Consider the following 19003-nt stretch of genomic DNA (forward strand, 5'->3'; position numbering starts at 1 on the left):
AGGCCCCATTAGCTAAAGTGGTGCTTCAGGTTAAGAACAGTTTCAGGTTAAGTACAGACCTCCGGAACGAATTAAGTACTTAACCTGGGGTACCACTGTATATAGGATGTCAAACAGATCAACCGAAGGCCTGGTTAAAAAGGAACGTTTTTGCCTGGCGCTTGAAGGTGTGTAATGAAGGCGCCAGGCGAACTTGCCTGGGGAGAGCATTCCACAGACAGGGAATAGATCCTGATCTGCCTTCTTCCCATCCCATATGTAAGGCATTGGTTTGATTCAGAGTAAGGCAGCTCCTTGGGAGTCTTCATTTTGTCTCCTTCTCTTTGCCCTGACAGAAGACCTTGTCCGGTCACTTCCTGGCATTGGAGTCTGTGCACCGTGAGGTGAGGCACCTTCAAGAGGCGCTGAAGGACAAAGACGCCGACCTGGCAAGACTTGGCGCTGCCCTCCGCACAGGAGAGGAGACCTTGCATGTATGAACGGAGAGAGGGGGTACTGTGATCGAGGGAGGAGGGGCCCAAAACTAAGGACAATATGGTGGGAAGTTATTTGTAATTCAACACAGTGGGAAAACTAATTTGAGTCCTGGCCTCTCCTGTGGTCAAGGCTGGTGATTTTAAATATATATCTGTATGCATATATATACAGTGGTACCTCAGGTTACATACGCTTCAGGTTACATACGCTTCAGGTTACAGGCTCCGCTAACCCAGAAATAGTGCTTCAGGTTAAGAACTTTGCTTTAGGATGAGAACAGAAATCGCGCAGTGGCAGCGGGAGGCCCCATTAGCTAAAGTGGTGCTTCAGGTTAAGAACAGTTTCAGGTTAAGTACGGACCTCCGGAACCAATTAAGTACTTAACCCGAGGTACCACTGTATTTGTGGGGCCTACCTGGTGTCTTTTTTAAATTTTGGGCCACGTTTCTTTCCGAATGGAATTCTGGATAAACCCTGATAGCTTGGGACTTTTGTGTTTCAGCAAATGAACAACCAAGAACTAAGTTTCTAGCCCTCTTGGCTGCAAAGGCACATTGACCTGACATTTCAGATAAATGTAGGGTAGGCCTTTGCTTTGTGTTTTAAGAAGGATGTGGGGAGCAGCGCGGCATCATGGGAAATGCAGCCCATTTCACTAACTTGTGTTCTCACTTCGTCTCGTTTGCTTTTCACATCTTTCCTTCTAGTATGTAATTTTTTTTTTAGAAAATCACGTGACATTTGCAAACATTTTTTTTTTTTTAAATAGGCAATTGTTTGCTGGGGGTAATTAATTTGGATTCTTGCAGGGTTAGACAGACGATCCCGGATACAAAAAGTTTGCTGGGTTTTGTTAAGTTGTGGGTGAACATATCAGACGACACAGTGATTCTTCAAACAGCTCTTGTTTATTCAGAGGCTAGAACAGAACTGAACTGAAGGGTTCAGCCAGCCTGCTTATATAGAGCTCCAGTACAACGTAACTGTAACAACTTTCTAAAACTATCCAATCACTGAACGTCACTTTCAATCCTTCATTTGCATAACTATCTACAGTATCCCCCTGCTGGCCCAGGGTGAGAACTTCAGTACATAACAGGTTTAGCAGTCAGGATTCTATGGTTGCTAACAGACGGCACCTCCGATGACACAGTTGTTTGTCAAAACAAAAAAATTCCTTCCAGTAGCACCTTAAAGACCAACTAAGTTAGTTCTTTGTATGAGCTTTCGTGTGCAAGCACACTTCTTCAGATACACTGAAACAGAAGTTGCCAGATCCTTCTATAAGGTGCTACTGGAAGGAATTTTTTTGTTTTGACTATGGCAGACCAACACGGCTACCTATCTGTAACAGTTGTTTGTGCGAGGACAAAGGAGGATCCGTGAAAATAACATTGCTTTCTCCTGTTCTGGGGGTTTGTCTTGTCTACCCTTGGCAATTGCCCCTCTTCCCCCAGGCTTTGCGCGAGGTCCTGCATCAGAAAGATCGGGAGATCCAGCGGCTGGAATCTCTCTCTGCCTCGACCCGCGGATCCTGGCAGCAGCGGGACCAAACTTTGCTCCTGGCCCTGAAGGAGAAGGAAGCCTTAATCAAAGCCCTCCAGGAAGCGCTCGCCAGCAGCACCAAGGATGTGGAGGTAGCTACTCCTAGGTTTCTAGTCCTTATGGTGTCTCCTCCTTGGCAATGCTAGAACGCCACAGGATTTTTGATATTTAACACGTGCGATGCAAATGTGCGATCTCCCTGATACCATCGTGAGCACCAACCATCACAAATGAAATGGAACAGAGGTCTGGAGGGGACCCAAAACCTTTCTCTCAATGTTCAACTCAAATTTACCCTCCCATAGTTGAGGTCCATGTGGCACTGTGGGTTAAACCACAGAGCCTAGGACTTGCCGATCAGAAGGTCGGCGGTTCGAATCCCCACGACGGGGAGAGCTCCCGTTGTTTGGTCCCTGCTCCTGCCAACCTAGCAGTTCGAAAGCACGTCAAAGTGCAAGTAGATAAATAGGTACCCCGGTGGGAAGGTAAACGGTGTTTCCGTGCGCTGCTCTTATTCGCCAGAAGTGGCTTAGTCATGCTGGCCACATGACCCAGAAGCTGTCTGCAGACAAAAGCCGGCTCCCTTGGCCTGACCTGTCGTTCTACCTGACACCTGCCGACTACCTGATCATAAGCGTCACATGAGCCGATTGGAGTATGCCAATCGGAGCTGATCAGAGTGGTACAGAGTGCATGGACTGGGCTCTGGTTTGCCAGAAGCAGCTTAGTCATGCTGGCCACATGACCCGGAAGCTGTACACCGGCTCCCTCGGCCCGTAAAGCAAGATGAGCGCCGTAACCCCAGAGTCGGCCATGACAGGACCTAATGGTCAGGGATCCCTTTACCTTTAATTGAGGTCCATAAGCTCTATTCCTGCAAAAGAAAAACCAAAAAAATTTCCCCTCTTTTTCGGCTGTGGCCCCGATCTGGTGGAACGCTCTGTCACAAGAGACTAGGGCCCTGCGGGACTTGACATCTTTCCGCTGGGCCTGCAAGACAGAGCTGTTCCACCAGGCCTTTGGCAAGGCACAGCCTGACCCCCTCCTTTGGCAATCCTCACAGACCTCTAGCCCAATGGTTGCCATTTATCTGATTTGAATTAATTTTATAATGAAATGATTATAGAATGTTTTATCATTTTACTTTTGTTAGCCGCTCTGAGCCCGGCTTCGGCTGGGGAGGGCGGGATATAAATAAAATTATTATTATTATTATTATTATTATTATTATTATTATTATCATTATTTCTCCACCCAAGGCGCTCGCCAATTCCCTCGGCAGCCCCGACTTTGCCCCAGGGCTGCTCCAGAGGATCCAGGAGAAGGAAGACTTGCTGGCCCGGTCTTTGGCTGAACAGGAGGAGATCAGAGCCCAGTGGCAGAGGCGCCTGGAAGCTGTGGAAAACGCGGCTTCTGCCACGGAACAGGAGCTGCAGGTAGGAATGAGAAGGAGCACAAAGGGGCACTCTGTGGGATCTTAAGTATCTCCAGAATATATATATATTATTTATTCATTCAACTTATTACTCACTTGAGGAACTTTTGTAAAACAATAAATTCAAAAGTAATTCGCAACAAAAATAAATAACATACCAAGCTAGTAGAAAGCAAAACGGAGGGGGGAAAGATAACAACAACAACAACAACAACAACAACAACAACAACAACAACAACAACAACAACAATTTATTATCTATACCCCAAGGGACGCGGGTGGCGCTGTGGGTTAAACCACAGAGCCTAGACTTGCCGTTCAGAAGGTCGGTGGTTTGAATCCCCACGACGGGGTGAGCTCCCGTTGCTCGGTCCCTACTCCTGCCAACCTAGCAGTTCAAAAGAACGTCAAAGTGCAAGTAGATAAATAGGTACCACTCTGGTGGGGAGGTAAACGGCGTTTCCGTGCGCTGCTCTGGTTCGCCAGAAGCGGCTTAGTCATGCTGGCCACATGACCCAGAAGCTGTACGCCAGCTCCCTCGGCCAGTAAAGCGAGATGAGTGCCGCAACCCCAGAGTCGGCCACGACTGGACCTAATGGTCAGGGGTCCCTTTACCTTTACTTTTCCCCCTCTCCTGCCTACTCTTTTGCACCTGAGTCAGGTTCGTTAGTAGGCCTTAGGGTTGTCGCAAGCCAACCAACAAAGCAGATCCCACAAGCCTGAAGTTTGTCCTATGTCAGCCAGGTGACAATAACGGAAAGGCCGGGATTCTCAATCTTCTCCATCTCGTTGCAGGAGCAGCTGCGCCGCCATTTGCAGGATGCCCGAGAACGGGCGCAGGAAGCAGAGAAGCTGCGCAGGCGCCTGACGCAGGCAGAGGCAGAGCTCACCCAGGGTGCTGCAGCTTTGGAGGAGCATCGTGCAGAAGTTGCACGGCTGCAGGGGATGGAGGCAGTGAAGGAGCAGGTCCTGGAGGTGAGCAGTTTTTGTTTTCAAAAAAGGCCTCTTGGGAGAAGAAGAGGCTAGGATGCTCCAGATATGGAAAAGCAGGTCAAGAGCTGGAGTGGACCTGCCAGACTTTCCCTTAGAACCTCAAAATCCTGTGACTACAATTTGTGTACAGTGGTACCTCTGATTGCGAACGGGATCCGTTCCGGAGGCCAGTTCACAACATGAAAAGAGCACAACCTGCATCGGCACATCTGTGCATGCGCGGGTTGTGATTCAATGCTTCTGCGCATGACATCATTTTGTGCTTCTGCGCATGCGTGAGCGGCGAAACCCAGAAGTCACCCTTTCCGGTACTTCCGGGTTGCCGTGGGACATAACCTGAAAGAACGTAACATGAAGCAAATGTAACATGAGGTATGACTGTATAGGAAATGTACATGCAGCCCTCTGCCTTCTGTGCTGTATTATTACATTACAGTGGTGCCTCACAAGACGAAATTAATTCGTTCTGCGAGTATTTTCGTCTTGCAAATTTTTCGTCTTGCAAAGCACAGTTTCCCATAGGAATGCATTGAAAATCAATTAATGCGTTCCTATGGTCAAAAAAAGTCCAAACAAAGCCAAATTTGGTACAAAAAGAGTTTATTAAGTGCTCTTTAAAGTCACACATACTGTAAAGAGCATTTCAAAAATTGAAGGAACAATAATTTAAGTTTCTAAACATGACAGAAAAGCATTTAAAAATCACCAAAGTGTACATACATTTTCTAAGACTCTGGGGGACCACTCGAAGAAGGTTCCTCTTCTACTCTTTGCTTCTTGCTGAAGAACCTGTCCATGGTCTGCTGCTTCATCCGCCTTTTCAGCACCTCCCTGAAAGACGACATGACCCTCGTATCAAAAGTGTTCGCAAGGTCACGTGTCAGGTCCTTGTCAGGGTGGTGCCACTGTGCAAAAGCCTGCACATCCTTCCACTTCAGGCAAATGTCCCTCAGTTCTTTGGAGGACAGCCGTTCCTCAATTGCTTCCTCCTCTTCCAGCGAGGCCTGCTCCTGCGCAGCCTCTGCCTGCAGTTCGACCAGGTGGTCAGCTCGTGGTCGTGCTTCTCCGCCTCCTCCTTCATTTCCAGCGTAACCTTCTCCTTCTTCCTCTCGCCGGCCTCTGCAGCAGCAGTCTTCTTGGGCCCCATGGCAGCACAGCTCCTACCTTCGCAACCCCCCCCCAAAAAAATCAGTGCTTCACATCAAAAAAATTCAAAAGCATCAAACCTCCCAGAAGACACACAGGCTTCCAGATTCTTGCAACCCTCTCCCCAACACCAAGTCCTTGAATTCCAAACACCCCAACCCAAAATCCAAAACCCCCCAAAAAAGTTTTAAAAGTTTAACTTACCAAATGGCTGCAAAAGAAGTTTTGGAAAAGCTTCAAAAATCACCAAAGTCTTCAAAAACCTCAAAAAAGGCTACCACACCGCGTGCTATGAGTTGCTCCTCGAAGTCAAGTCGCAACTGCACCTCTTCAAGCAACGCACCCTGGGTATTAACGGTTTTAAGAAAAAGGAAACAAACTTGCAAGACGTTTTCGTCTTGCGAAGCAAGCCCATTGGGAAATTCGTCTTGCGAAGCAACTCAAAAAACCAAAAACTCTTTCGTCTTGCGAGTTTTTCGTCTTGCGAGGTACCACTGTATTACATTATTATCTCGCTCTGCTTCTTTCTGTTGCATTTCCCCCACTAAATGGAGCTGGCAAGTGGAGCCTTCCTTTTCCGCCCCCCAACTTTAAAAATAGATCCAAATTAAATATTTCATCAGCAAGGTTTGTGAAAAGCTCTTCCCTGCAGGCTTGGTCTGCCTTTGTTTACCAGACTTTTAATTGTTATCTTTCCAGCTTCAGTGGCAGAAAGAAAATAGCAAAGCTTAAAAACAAAAAAGAAATCTGAGTAAATACAACAATAAGTATCTCTTTCTTATTGCTCAGCTCATCCTAACATTTACTGCCCGTCCTCAAAGCTGGCTTTCTTCTTCTGCTCTGATATCTAGCAAGCTGTTTCGCCACATGGTATTTGCTTGGTTTAATTCCTTGCTTAGCATCTAGTGGCTGACATAGGGATTACACTTTTTGACATCAGGACACAGGTGGCGCTGTGGTCTAAACCACTGAGCCTCTTGGGCTTGCTGATCTGAAGGTTGGCGGTTCGAATTCCTGCTACGGGGTGAGCTCCCATTGCTCTGTCCCAGCTCCTGCCAACCTAGCAGTTTGAAAGCACACCAGTGCAAGTAGATAAATAGGTACCACTGTGGCGGGAAGGTAAACGGCCTTTCCGTGCACTTTGGCTTCCGTCATGGTGTCCCTGTTGCGCCAGAAGCGGTTTATTCATGCTGGCCACATGACCTGGAAAGCTGTCTGCGGACAAACACTGGCTCCCTCGGCCTGAAAGCAAGAAGAGCGCCGCAACCCCATAGTTGCCTTTGACTGGACTTAACCGTCCATGGGTCCTTTACCTTTACCTTAAATTTTTTGATGGAGCAGGTTCAGCTACAGGGAGTGCCAGTGTGGCACCCATTTGTGCCCATAATTCCACACACACACACACCAACTCCTAGGGGCTGAGGTCCCCTTCCCCCCTCCCAATAAAATGTTTGAGGGGTGCAGCCCACCTGCCCGCGCTCCCAATTCATGGGCATTGTCATTTAAATGTGCTGTGTCTTCTCATCTATTATGTGGAGCAGGGCATACTATTCCCCCCCCCAAAAAAATATTTTATTCAAGTTGACACCCCTGCACACACACACACACACACACACACACACACACACACACACACAGAGCCCCCTTGCAAACGACACAGTGAGGCAGGGTCACCTTCTTCCTTGAAAACTACACAGAGCCGAAGGAGGAAGTTGGAAGAGGTGACGCTCTTTCCCACTTCCTCTTTCCACTCTCTGTGCTTTTCAGAGCTTAGATTAATTCTTCTGGAGCTGACATTTACCCAGATCCCTTGGCTCAGAGAAAAGTGTGTGTGTGTGTATTTTCTCTTGCCTGGAGGTGGGGGTTGCTGATCTGGAGATGGGAAAGAGTCCTGACCGGAGGGGGTGGCACCCATGGGCAGGGGCGTACGAAGTGGGGGGCGAAGGGGGCAGTCCGCCCCGGATGCCACTCGGGGGGGGGTGTGACAAGATGGTCCCTGCCTCCCCCTAGCTGTAGAGGGCGTCCATATGGGCTGCCGCTCTCGCGCACTGTCTGTACAGGCTGCCTCTCGCACGGCAACCGTATGGGCTGCTGTGCATGCGCACTCCGTACGGGATGCTGCACATGCACAGTCCATACGGACGTTGTGCGTGTGTCACTGGGTGGTGCGTCCCGCCCCGGGTGCCGGAGAGGGTTCTCTGCCACTGCCCGTGGGGCACACTCCCCCAAACATGCCCATGTCCTCGGTGATGATGTGTCTGACAGCTGCTTCTGACATCACGATCTCTTCTGGCGGTTCCCTCATTGCGAGAAGCAAAGCTACAGGGAAGCAGGCAGAGGGCCTTCTCGGTGGTGGCGCCTGCCCTGTGGAATGCCCTCCCACCAGATGTCAAAGAGAAAAACAACTACCAGACTTTTAGAAGACATCTGAAGGCAGCCCTGTTTAGGAAGTTTTTAATGTGTGACATCTTAGTGTATTTTTGATCTTTGTTGGAAGCCACCCAGAGTGGCTGGGGAAACCCAGCCAGATGGGCAGGGTACAAATAAATTATTATTATTATTATTATTATTATTATTATTATTATTATTATTATTATTATTTCATCCCCGGCAGGAAGCTTTGCGAGAGGCAGAGGAGAAGGACCGGGTCCTACAGAGGTTGCAGGAGCTCTGGCTGAAGAAGGTGCCAGGGAGAGAAAGTATGTGTCTGGGAGGGGCACAGAGGGTCAGGGTGGGAAGGTGCTGCTCTTTTATAGCAGAGCTCGAGGCCAGCGCAAGATGTTTTGCTGCTTGACATGCACAAGCTGATCTCCACACACCCCCCAAAAGAATTTAATGTGTAGAAACCAACCGAACCTCCACCAAACTCTTATTTGAACACTGGCAATCACTTTATCCCAAGTCCCAAGTATTGCCTACACCAGTGTTTCCCAACCTTTTTTGGGCAAAGGCACACTTGTTTCATGAAAAAAATCTCGAGGCACACCACCATTACAGCCCCGTGACGTCAGCGCGCAGCGTCACGTCGGGAGGGACGCACGAAAGTGTAAGTTTCAATTTTTCCCCCTCCCCCTTGCCTTCCTTCTGTGCCAACCGCCAAAAAGCCAAGAAAAAAGCCAAGACTTTAGGGCAGCAGGTCGACACGGAAGAAGCTCCTACCTAAGGACAGGTGCGACGGCCGTGTCCTCTTCTGCCACACTGGCAGCCCTGCCTCACGGTCGTGACTCCCACCCTGATTTCTCCCCGCAGGTCGAGCGGCACAGGCAGCCCAATGTGTCCAGCCCAGACACAAGCCCCGCTTCCCCACTCTAGATCCTGAATGCGACCAAGTGCTCTGGACTCCCGAGCAGGGTGGGAAAGAGGACTCGCATCTGGTAGGCTTCGGGCTCCTTGCCTGCTCGAGGGATGGCATTGCAGGCAAGCTGCCGGCCGTCGCCATCGCCGCCCCCTCATGCGAGTGGACCTGCCCGGAGTGGTGGGCCGGGGGAGGCTCGCTCTCTGTGGGGATGTGGCCCACACGCGCGGCCCCGCTTCCTCCTGCCCAGGGCTGAGCTCCTTACCCGCGATCTCGGTCTCGCGCACGCGGATCCCACTTATTCCGAAGCTCGCGCCACTAGCCGGGGCTCTCACACCGTGCCAGGGCAAGGCGGCGCGGCCCACTGACGTCATCGCGGCTCGCCGCCGCCCTCGACTTCCCTGTTCCCTCCCCTCCCTCGGGTTGCCGTGGTTACCGAGGACTGCAAGCTGCTCGGGCGAGCGTGGGGCATTAAGTGGGAGAAGGAAAATTAAAATTAAAACTCGCCTGAAGGCCGCCTCTCCGGATATCTTTCAAATTTTTTAATTTTTCCCGCGGCACACCAGGCAACGTCTCGCGGCACACTAGTGTGCCACGGAACACCGGTTGGGAAACACTGGCCTACACTGCCAAATTCTCTCAAAGCCGTACTTGCGGATTCCACAGATTGAAGCTGGGACTTTCTGTGTGCAACATGGCTACTCTAGTGTAGAGCTACGGCCCTTTCCCAAAACCAGAAGAGGTAACAGAGCAGTAGAGACAGGAGGGAGGAAAAAATGCATCCAGCTTCAGTCTCAGTGGAGCAGGTTCAAAAGAAGCGAGAGGGGGCAGACATTCTGCTGCATCAACCTGCTGCAGCCCTGCTCCAGATGTTTTGGACCACAACTCCCATCAGCCCTGGCAGGCACAGCTGTGTTGCCATCTGCTCCAGCATCTTCCAACTGATTGGGAGCCCGAAGCATCCGCAAGCGTGCCTTATTCAGAGAAGCTGCATTATGCTACTTGCAATAATACCAAGATGCTGCGGTCTAAACCACTGAGCCTCTTGGGCTTGCCGATCAGAAAGTCGGCGGTTCGAATCCCCGCGATGGGGTGAGCTCCCGTTGCTTGGTCCCTGCTCCTGCCAACCTAGCAGTTTGAAAGCACACCAGTGCAAGTAGATAAACAGGTACCACTGTGGCAGGAAGGTAAATGGCGTTTCTGGTTTCCATCACGGTGTCCCATTGCGCCAGAAGCGGTTTAGTCATGCTGGCCACATGACCCAGAAAGCTGTCTGTGGACAAACCCTGGCTCCCTTGGCCTGAAAGTGAGATGAGTGTCTCAACCCCATAGTCGCCTTTGACTGGACTTAACCGTCCAAGGGTCCTTTACCTTTTACCTTTACCTTTTTTCTGACCAGGATGTACCCCACATCCTGCATGTGTTGCTTGAGAGTTGGGGAAGGCTACCTATGGGACGCGGGTGGCGCTGTGGGTTAAACCCCAGAGCCTAGGGCTTGCCTATCAAAAGGTCGGCGGTTCAAATCCCCGCAATGGGGTGAGCTCCCGTTGCTCGGTCCCTGCTCCTGCCAACCTAGCAGTTCGAAAGCATATCAAAGTGCAAGTACATAAATAGGTACCACTCCGGTGGGAAGGTAAACAGTGTTTCTGTGTGCTGCTCTGGTTCGCCAGAAGCGGCTTAGTCATGCTGGCCACATGACCCAGAAGCTGTCTGCGGACAAACGTTGGCTCCCTCTCCCAGTAAAGCGAGATGAGCGCGCAACCCCAGAGTCATCTGCGACTGGACCTAACGGTCAGGGGTCCCTTTACCTTAGGGCACAGGCCACATAGCGCATACACAGCAGTCTCGGAAGGGAGGCCACTTTAAGGAGCATAGGGAAGTACCTTGCATACTTAGTTAGACCAGATGGTCCATGTACCCCAGTACTGTTTGCACTGCCTGGCAGGGAAGCACCATTTTTTTCAGATGGGGGGAGCCTTTCCCAGCCTTACCTGGAGATGCTGAAGATTGGGCCTGGGCTCTTCAGTGTGCAAAGCAGACTCGCTTACCACTGAGCAATCACCCTTCCCCAAACACCTCTGCCATGTTTGTCCTCAAACACTGACCTGTTCTTCTACCTGCCACCTGCCGGCTACCCGATCATAAGCATCACATGAGCCGATCAGAGTGTGCACACCCATAATACCTGGTACAGGGTGCATAGACCGGGCTGCTTCTCTGCCTGCTTACTAACTTCGCACTGATTTTCAATGTCACCTTATTATAAATAACTTAATTTGAATCCAGAGTTCATTGGTGGTTTTTAGCAGAGGTTGGATGTCCACCTGTTTTAGCTGAGATTGCTGCGATGTAGGGGGCTGGACTAGAGGACTCTTGGGGTCCCTTCCAACGCTACGATTCTATTCACAAGTAAGTCTCATTGAGGCATGCTCCTAGATAAGCAGGTACAGGATCGCAGCTTTCAGTGCCATCTTTTTTTAAAAGGTGTGACAGAACTCTTAGCTTCAGAGATTGGTAACAGACTGTGGCGTTCACACAGGGTCCCCGGACATTTAACGGTCTATTGATCCCTGTGCCACCACTGTGCTCGCTTCCCTGCTGCCACCAACCAGTTACTCTCTGGTAAAACACTGAGTCCAGTCAGTTGTTAAAAGTGAACAAGTTTATTTTACAAACATTAACAAGTTTATGGTTTCTCAGATAATATTCCTGTCAGTATCTTAACTTTTGTTTCTTTACTGGCCTATACCTCCCTATAACTAATATCTTCTGACTGATTATCTCAACTGTTTAACGCACAAACTTCTCTTCTCTGTCTCTCCTAACTCCAGACTGTCTTCTCAACAACTCTAACTCTCTAAAAACCTCTGTGCTTAAATCTTATAACTCTGCCCGCTGGGTTCCCATTGGTTAGTCATTTTACAATAAGTTAACCCTTTCCCTATGAACCCAGTATGATGTCACACACATAGGAGGGCAAACGCCACACAGACTTAAAATATTTCCAGAGGTTGTGGCTCTTGCTTTTGCTGTCACTGAATTAACAGCGATCTATCGAGATGCGCCTGCTTCTCAGAACACGAGAACTTGGGTACGTCCAGTAAGTTGGGGAATTCAGGGCAAAAACCAAAAGAAAGGGCTTTTTCACACAGTGCATAGATAAACTGTGTTGTTCTCTGGCCACCAACTTGGGATGGCTTTAAAAGAGGCCCTACCAGTAATCCTTCTGAACACTAGGTAAAGGTAAAGGTAAAGGTAAAGGTAAAGGTACCACTGACCGTATGGGCCAGTCGTGTCCAACTCTAGGGTTGTGCGCCCATCTCACTTAAGAGGCCAGCGCTGTCCGGAGACACTTCCGGGTCACGTGGCCAGCGTGACAAAGCTGCTCTGGCAAGCCAGCACCAGCGCAGCACACGGAAATGCCGATTACCTTCCTGCTATAAAGCGGTACCTATTTATCTACTTGCACTTTGACGTGCTTTTGAACTGCTAGGTTGGCAGGAGCTGGGACTGAAAGACGGGAGCTCACCCCGCTGCGGGGATTCGAACTGCCGACCATGCAATCGGCAAGCCCTAGGCGCTGAGGTTTTACCCACAGCGCCGCCCGCGTCCCCGTTCTGAACACTAGTGGCTGGGAATTTCAGGTGGGGAAGAGTGCTCTTGTGCAGAAAAACAGCTCTGACAGTTTTGCTTCTTCCCAGTTCCAGGCCAGACTCTCCTGCCTGCTCTCTGAGCCTTGCCCCTGACTGACCTCAAGCACTCCGGAAATTGAAGAGATGCTGGACAAAATGAAATTATACTTGATCAGCGGAAACACTGGACAGAGTGATATAAAACTGCGGGGGCTGGGGGAGTTCCCAGTTTTTTTTAGAAAGGGTGTATTGCACGGTGAGCTTCTGTTTCATTCCTGGGGAAGAGGAGCTAATGTAGGGAACACTGATTGCGATTGCGTTTTTTAATCTGGGTGTGAAGTTATTGGAAATAGTAGGGGATGCTGGAATACAAGCTTCATGCAACAGGAGCTGTTTCTTAGGAATGCACTGCCTGAAATAATAATACAAAAGTCATCCTAACACATTGTGAAGTCTTTTTGTTCTGATGCTGGCAGGGGTGAGTGCTTCTGCATACCAGTTGCAGGAACCTGCAGGAGGGGAGAGCAGAGCTAGGCTCTAATCCTGCTCACATGCTTCCCAGAAAAGGAGGCTGGTTTGTAGGCTTGTCCACATTTGAGCATTATTTACCGTATTTTTTGCTCTATAGGGCGCACCTGACCATAGGGCGCACCTAGTTTTCAGAGGGGGAAATCAAGGGGGGAAATATGATTCTCCCCCCCCCCCCCCAGCTCTGGGAGCAGCAGCCTGTTCTCTTCTCCCAGACCTTCTCCCTGCTATGGCAGGAGGTGGAGGAATTCCCCCATCTCCCGCAAAAGCCCACAGGAGCCGCGCACCCTTTAAAGAGCGCACGGCTCCTGTGGGCTTTTCGACCGAGCTTGTGGGGCTGGCAGTGGGGGGAACCGCTGCTTTCCTCCACCGCCAGCCTCAAAGACAAGTCTCTCCTGGCTTCAGCGAAAGCAACGCGAAGCCTCCGGAGCGCAGGCTTCGGAGGCTTCACGTTGCTATCGCTGAGGCCAGGGAGCCTGCATTCGCTCCATAGGACGCACACACATTTCCCCTTAATTTTTGGAGGGGGAAAAGTGTGTCCTATAGAGCGAAAAATACGATAGCTGTTTATCCACCTTCCAGCCCATTCATATTAAACTGGAGTTCTCCACACCAGCACATATTTGAATTTCTGTAGGGGGAAGAGCATTAATAATTAATATAATAAATGTATTATTAATAATAATAATAATTCCCCAGCCACTCTGGGCAGCTCCCAACAGAATATTAAAACCACAATAAAACACCAAACATTAAAAACATCCCTAAACAGGGCTGTCTTCAGATGTCTTCTAAAAGTCAGATAGTTGTTTATTTTCTGGTTACAGGGAACCAGACAGAGGGCCTTCTCGGTAGTGGTGCCCGCCCTGTGGAATGCCCTCCCATCAGATGTCAAGGAAATAAACAAGCATCTGACTTTTAGAAGACATCTGAAGGCAGCCTTGTTTAGGGAAGTTTATAATATTTAATGCTGGATTGTTTTTCACACTCGATTGGGAGCCGCCCAGAGTGGCTGGGGAAGCTCAGCCAGGTGGACGGGATATAAATAAAAATTATTATTATTCCTTGACATCTGATGGGAGGGTATTCCACAGGGTGGGCGCCACTATGAGAAGGCCCTCTGCCTGGTTCCCTGTAACCTCGCTTCTCACAGTGAGGAAAACGCCAGAAGCCCTCAGAGCTGGACCTCAGTGTCCGGGCTGAACGATAGGGGTGGAGATGCTCCTTCAGGTATACTGGTCCAAGGCCATTTAGGGCTTTAAAGGTCAGCAAGAACACTTTGACATACTGGGAGCCAATGTAGGTCTTTAGTCTTTCCTGCTCATCCTGGCAGGCTTTCCCTTTTGCATTTGTCCCCACTGCTGTGTGAACTTTCCACACACACAAAATCCCTGCTCAAAAAGTGTGCAAACACATACAGTGGTGCCTCGCAAGACGAAATTAATCCGTTCCGCGAGTATCTTCGTCTAGCGGTTTTTTCGTCTTGCGAAGCAACCCTATTAGCGGCTTAGCAGATTAGCGCTATTAGCGGTTTAGCGGCTATTAAAGGCTTAGCGGCTTAGCGGCTAAAAGGCTATTAGCGGCTTAGCGGCTTAGAAAAAGGGGGGGGAGCGAAAAAAATCACAAGACTCGCAAGACTTTTTCATTTTGCGAAGCAAGCCCATAGGGAAATTCGTCTTGCGAAGCATATCGAAAAACGGAAAACCCTTTCGTCTGGCGGGTTTTTCGTCTTGCGAGGCATTCGTCTTGCAGGGCACCACTGTACTGTTGGGCAAGTGTAGATTTGCTTGTGTGGTTTCCTGGTTTTGTGCAAATCTGAAGGAATGAAAGAAGACGAAACGCGCTCCATTCAGGAGCGCACTAGAAATAGTTACACACACAGCCGGAAAAGAACGATGTATTTGAGCTCATGTGCATGGAAAGGAAAGCAGCAGAAAGCGACAATTGATCCACCCACCCCAGAACAGTATTGCCATGCCAAATGGCCCAGCTTCCCCTAACGTATTGGATTATCACTGTATCAAGTAAGCCAGACTTTACAGGGGGGATTTGAAGGGCAAACGTTATGTGGACTATGCGAATTAAATGGGGAAACATGTAGCAAACTCTGGTGTTGCCAAGCGCTCAGTGGGCCACTGGCCTGATGCAACAGGTTCATCTTCGATGGGCAGGGATTTCTTCTTGCAGTAAGGGGAGTGGTAAGAGAAAGCAGCTAGAACAGATAAGGGAAATGATCTAACACCAGCAAAGGGGGCTGTTTCTGCACCTGCTGAAATTCCAGGCGCACATGCATCCGATGCAGAAACTGACACCTGCCCCACAGTTTCTACGTTATTTTTTCTAAGACTCCTCCGGAAAAACAATCTCTCAAAGGACCTGTTGATGGCATTTTACCATTGCACTGTGGAGAGCGAATTAACTTATGGTCTGTCTGTGTGGTTTGGGAGCTGCACAGCCAGGGGAAAAACAATGCTGTCCAGGGTTGTAAAGACTGCAGAGAGAATAATTGGGTGCACTCTTCCCACCTTAGATCATATCTATGCTGCCAGGTGCCATAAGAAAGCGGCAGAGATAGCACAGGATAGTGCGCACCCCGGAAATGATCTCTTTCAGCTTCTGCCTTCTGGAAGAAGGTATGGGGTTATAAAGGCCAGGACTAGCCGCCCGAGAAACAGTTTCTATGCAAATGCAATTCTGGTTCTAAACGCAGTATAAGGGGTCTCTATAGTATAGTGTATTTTATAGTATAGTATAGTGTATTTTAAAATGGGGTTTCAGAGTTTTTAGGGGTTTTGGAATGTTTTATGTAGTTTTTCAATTTCATTGTTCTGTATGGGACAATGACAATAAAGATATCGTATATCATATCGTATACATGCACGAGAACCTCAGATTTGTTTCAGAGGCTGCATCTACAGCTATATCCCTGGCAATCACACCCCTCTTCTTGTGGCACATGCAGTTCCACAGAAACAGCAAAATCGTTGTGCTAGCTGGAGCTAGTACAACTCCCATTACCACAACGGGGCTTTCTCCCCTCCCCAAATTGGCTTGGGGTATGTGGGAGAACCCATAGAATAGCAAGCAGGGGCAGGAGGAGAAAGGAGATTATTCCACCTGGCGAGCAGAAACACTTTCGCTGATGGAACAATTGAAATAGCGCACCATTGAATTCCACCTCATGAAAATACCTTTGTAAGCAAACTCTCCAGGTGGGTGCATGGAATAAATTCAATGTCAAGGATGCCCTCCAAGCTCCTGAAAAGGGAACTGGGCTGAAAAGCAGGGTTAAAAAAAACCTCAACAACTTGCCAATTAAGCAGTCAGTATCGTAGACCATATGAATGGAAGACAATTTTACTTGGCTACGAGTGATTGCCGAAGAAGAAGAAGAATATAAGCAAATATAATCCTTCGCTTACATGAATAAGAGAGACAATGCGGTTTACTTAAAATCAGCTTTAATAAATTTGTATCCTTTCTATAAAATTATTATTTTTGTACAGAAAGAAAAAAAGTCTATATACAGTACATTTTTAGCATTTTGAATAAAAAACTCCCCGGCCAAACAGAATGGCTGACAGGAAGTGGACCGGGGCCAAAATAGTTTAGGAGTCAATAAATTGGCACAAAATCACCGGGAAATTAAGTGGGAAAAGGATAGCCCAGTTTGTCAATGAAGGCACTTAGGCAACAAAATGATTACCGTGCAAGGCAGAGCTAAGTGTGATTCAGCCCATTTGTTTCACTCGATTTGAAAGCACCACTCTTTGTTGGACGTGCGGCCAATGCCAAAGCAAAAAAGAAAAAGGTCAAGATATTCTGAAAGAGAACGACGTAATCAGGAATTGGCACAGTTGGGCCTGAAAAACCAGGGTGGCAGATGGGTCAACTTACAGATTTGAAAATAAGGGACCAGCAGCCTCAAAAATAAGGGATCAGCAGCCAAAATAAGGGATTTTGCTATTGTAAAGAGTACATACATTGGTAGGATTGACAAATGCTGGCAATCCGACATGAGGCGGTTGCGGCGGCGCCCTTCTGCGTCCCTCCCCATCCCCTCCTCTTCCTCCTCCCTCAGGCCGCCTCCTTAGCCGCCGTCACCGCTGCCACCTCCGGGCTCGCGGGCGGTGTGGACAAGAGTCTCTCTCCCTCCCCCCTTCTCTCTCGGGTGATGAAACTCCTCGCGCCAGGACGACAGCGCCAGTGCGCACTCTCTCTCGCAGCGGAGGACCCCGAGCCGCTGCTTTCCTCCTGAGCCGGGTGAGCACAAAACCCGGGAAATTTAAGGGACATCATCAATAAGGGACCGCAGCGGGACACGGCGCTGGGATAAGGGAGTTTCCCGCCAAATAAGGGACGGCTGACAGCTGTGCAGATGGGAGTTATATAAGCTGTTTGAAAGGTTTGCCATGGAGTAGTTGTAACCAGTTGGGGAGGTGATCAATTGTAGCTTCCAGCCACCTTACTGTCTACTTCTCCTCACTGCAAAAGCCGGGGGAACAGTCTAACACTGAGCTTACCACACCGTAGGCAGCTAAAGCTGACTGCCTCTCTGTGTGATAGGCTTTTAGAAGAGGCTCTCCCGAGTGCTTCCTGATCACCCGATTTAACTCAGAGAATGGCACACAGACCTGGAAAATGCTGTTTACTGAGAAGTTGCATAGCCCGCTGTCAGAGCTGCTTGAAGATCCTAGCTCACAGAGGATCACGCTAGCCAGCGGTCATTAAGTAAAAGTCTTTATTGAATTACAGTTTCCATTCTCACGCTGCTGCGCGCAACTCTACGCCTAGTAGCTAGGTCGGCGAAGCTCCGTCTGAGTCTCCGCCCTGTGTGCACCAACTTAATATCCTAGCCTTGCTCCACCTTTTCCTCCTGACTGTCCTCCTCTGGGTCCCTCTACCCCCCGGGGCTTCTTCCTTCCGGGATTCTTCTGACGCTGACCCAGACCCTCCTGCCTCCTTGCGCCGGGCTTTAGGACCTGGCTCTCTTTCGGGGCTGCTTACTGCGCCGCCTTCCTCTGCATTTGAACTTGGCGCGCGCGCCCAACCTTCCACTTTCCTCTCAACCGTTTCTTCGCTCCCCGATGGAGGTGTGGCCATCCCCGACTCATGTCCTCCCTCCTGTGGAGGTGTGGCCACTCCTGACTCATGTCCTCCCTCCTGTGGTGAGCTGCCAGCGCTTCCCCCCTGGCTCCCTTCCTCTTCCCTGCTTCCTGGCGTTGACGCTGGTCCCGATTTCCAGCTGCTCCCCCCTGAGTCCTCTCTGGCTCTGTCTTCCTGGGGTGCCCCCCTAGACTCCCCCCTTGCCCTCGCCACTGGTGCTCCTTTCTGTGAATCCTCTGATTCACTGGAAAGACTAGGAGATCTCGGGTCGTCGTCGTCACTCATCTTTTCTTCTGCCTCCTCCCCTTCGCTCTCTGTTTCCTCCCTTGCCCGTGCTTCTGCTCCTAAACCCCTGACATCCATCCCCCCCTCGAAGCCCCCCATTCCCCCCTCCCCTCCTTCCGGTGCTGGAGCTGGGGGCTGCTGTTGCAAAGGGACGAACGTCGGGTATCGGTCGCTTCCCGTGGCAGGCCTCCATCTGAAGTCTCCCGGGTCTTCCTCCCCGCTCTCGTCGACGACAGTCACCTCCGCTTCCATCTCAGTGCCTCCGTGCTCGAAACCAGGGTCGTCCCCGAAAACGTCCATGTCCGTCTCTCCCTCACTTCCTCCTGTCGGTGTCGCTCGTCCTGGGCCTTCCAGCCACCGTCTGCGCCACTGCTCCTCTGGCCTATCGTCCCACCAATACGAGGGTTCTGATGCAGATCCCGAGGGTGACCCCTCCGGGGAACGGACGTCTTGTGTCGGGTCCTCGTCCGAGTCGAACCCCCGGAAAGTGCTGGCCGAAAGTGTGGGCGTGAAAAGCCAGTCGTCAAAATATTCTGCTGGCATAGGTCTATGGGGAAAGAG

General features: G+C 49.9%; 2 protein-coding genes across 8 annotated transcripts in view; one reads left to right on the forward strand and one right to left on the reverse strand.

The window, feature by feature from the left end:
* The window catches only part of LOC310701294 (uncharacterized protein), a 29555-nt gene extending 16595 nt beyond the window's left edge, over window positions 1–12960 (forward strand). For 3 of the 6 annotated variants that reach the window (XM_083491973.1, XM_083491972.1, XM_083491974.1), the window contains exons 6-11: window positions 336–473; window positions 1935–2114; window positions 3282–3458; window positions 4253–4432; window positions 8211–8295; window positions 12593–12960. In XM_083491973.1, coding sequence (XP_083348099.1) covers window positions 336–473; window positions 1935–2114; window positions 3282–3458; window positions 4253–4432; window positions 8211–8295; window positions 12593–12624 — 792 coding nt within the window. In that variant the 3' untranslated portion in view covers window positions 12625–12960. Of the gene's footprint in view, window positions 1–335; window positions 474–1934; window positions 2115–3281; window positions 3459–4252; window positions 4870–6084; window positions 6343–8210; window positions 8296–12592 lie in introns of those variants that run through there. The other 3 variants (XR_014522981.1, XR_014522982.1, XR_014522983.1) reach the window with 1 other exon arrangement.
* Window positions 12961–16495: 3535 nt separating this feature from the next.
* SLC44A4 (solute carrier family 44 member 4) overlaps window positions 16496–19003 on the reverse strand; it is a 66367-nt gene continuing 63859 nt past the window's right edge. The window contains exon 22 of one of the 2 annotated variants that reach the window (XM_083491854.1): window positions 16496–17722. The gene's annotated coding sequence lies outside the window, so the exon portion shown is untranslated. Of the gene's footprint in view, window positions 17732–19003 lie in introns of both variants that reach the window. The other variant, XM_083491855.1, reaches the window with a different exon arrangement.

The sequence above is a fragment of the Podarcis liolepis genome (genome assembly GCF_965112155.1).
Source record: "Podarcis liolepis genome assembly, chromosome: 2".
Taxonomy (NCBI): Eukaryota; Metazoa; Chordata; class Lepidosauria; order Squamata; family Lacertidae; genus Podarcis; species Podarcis liolepis.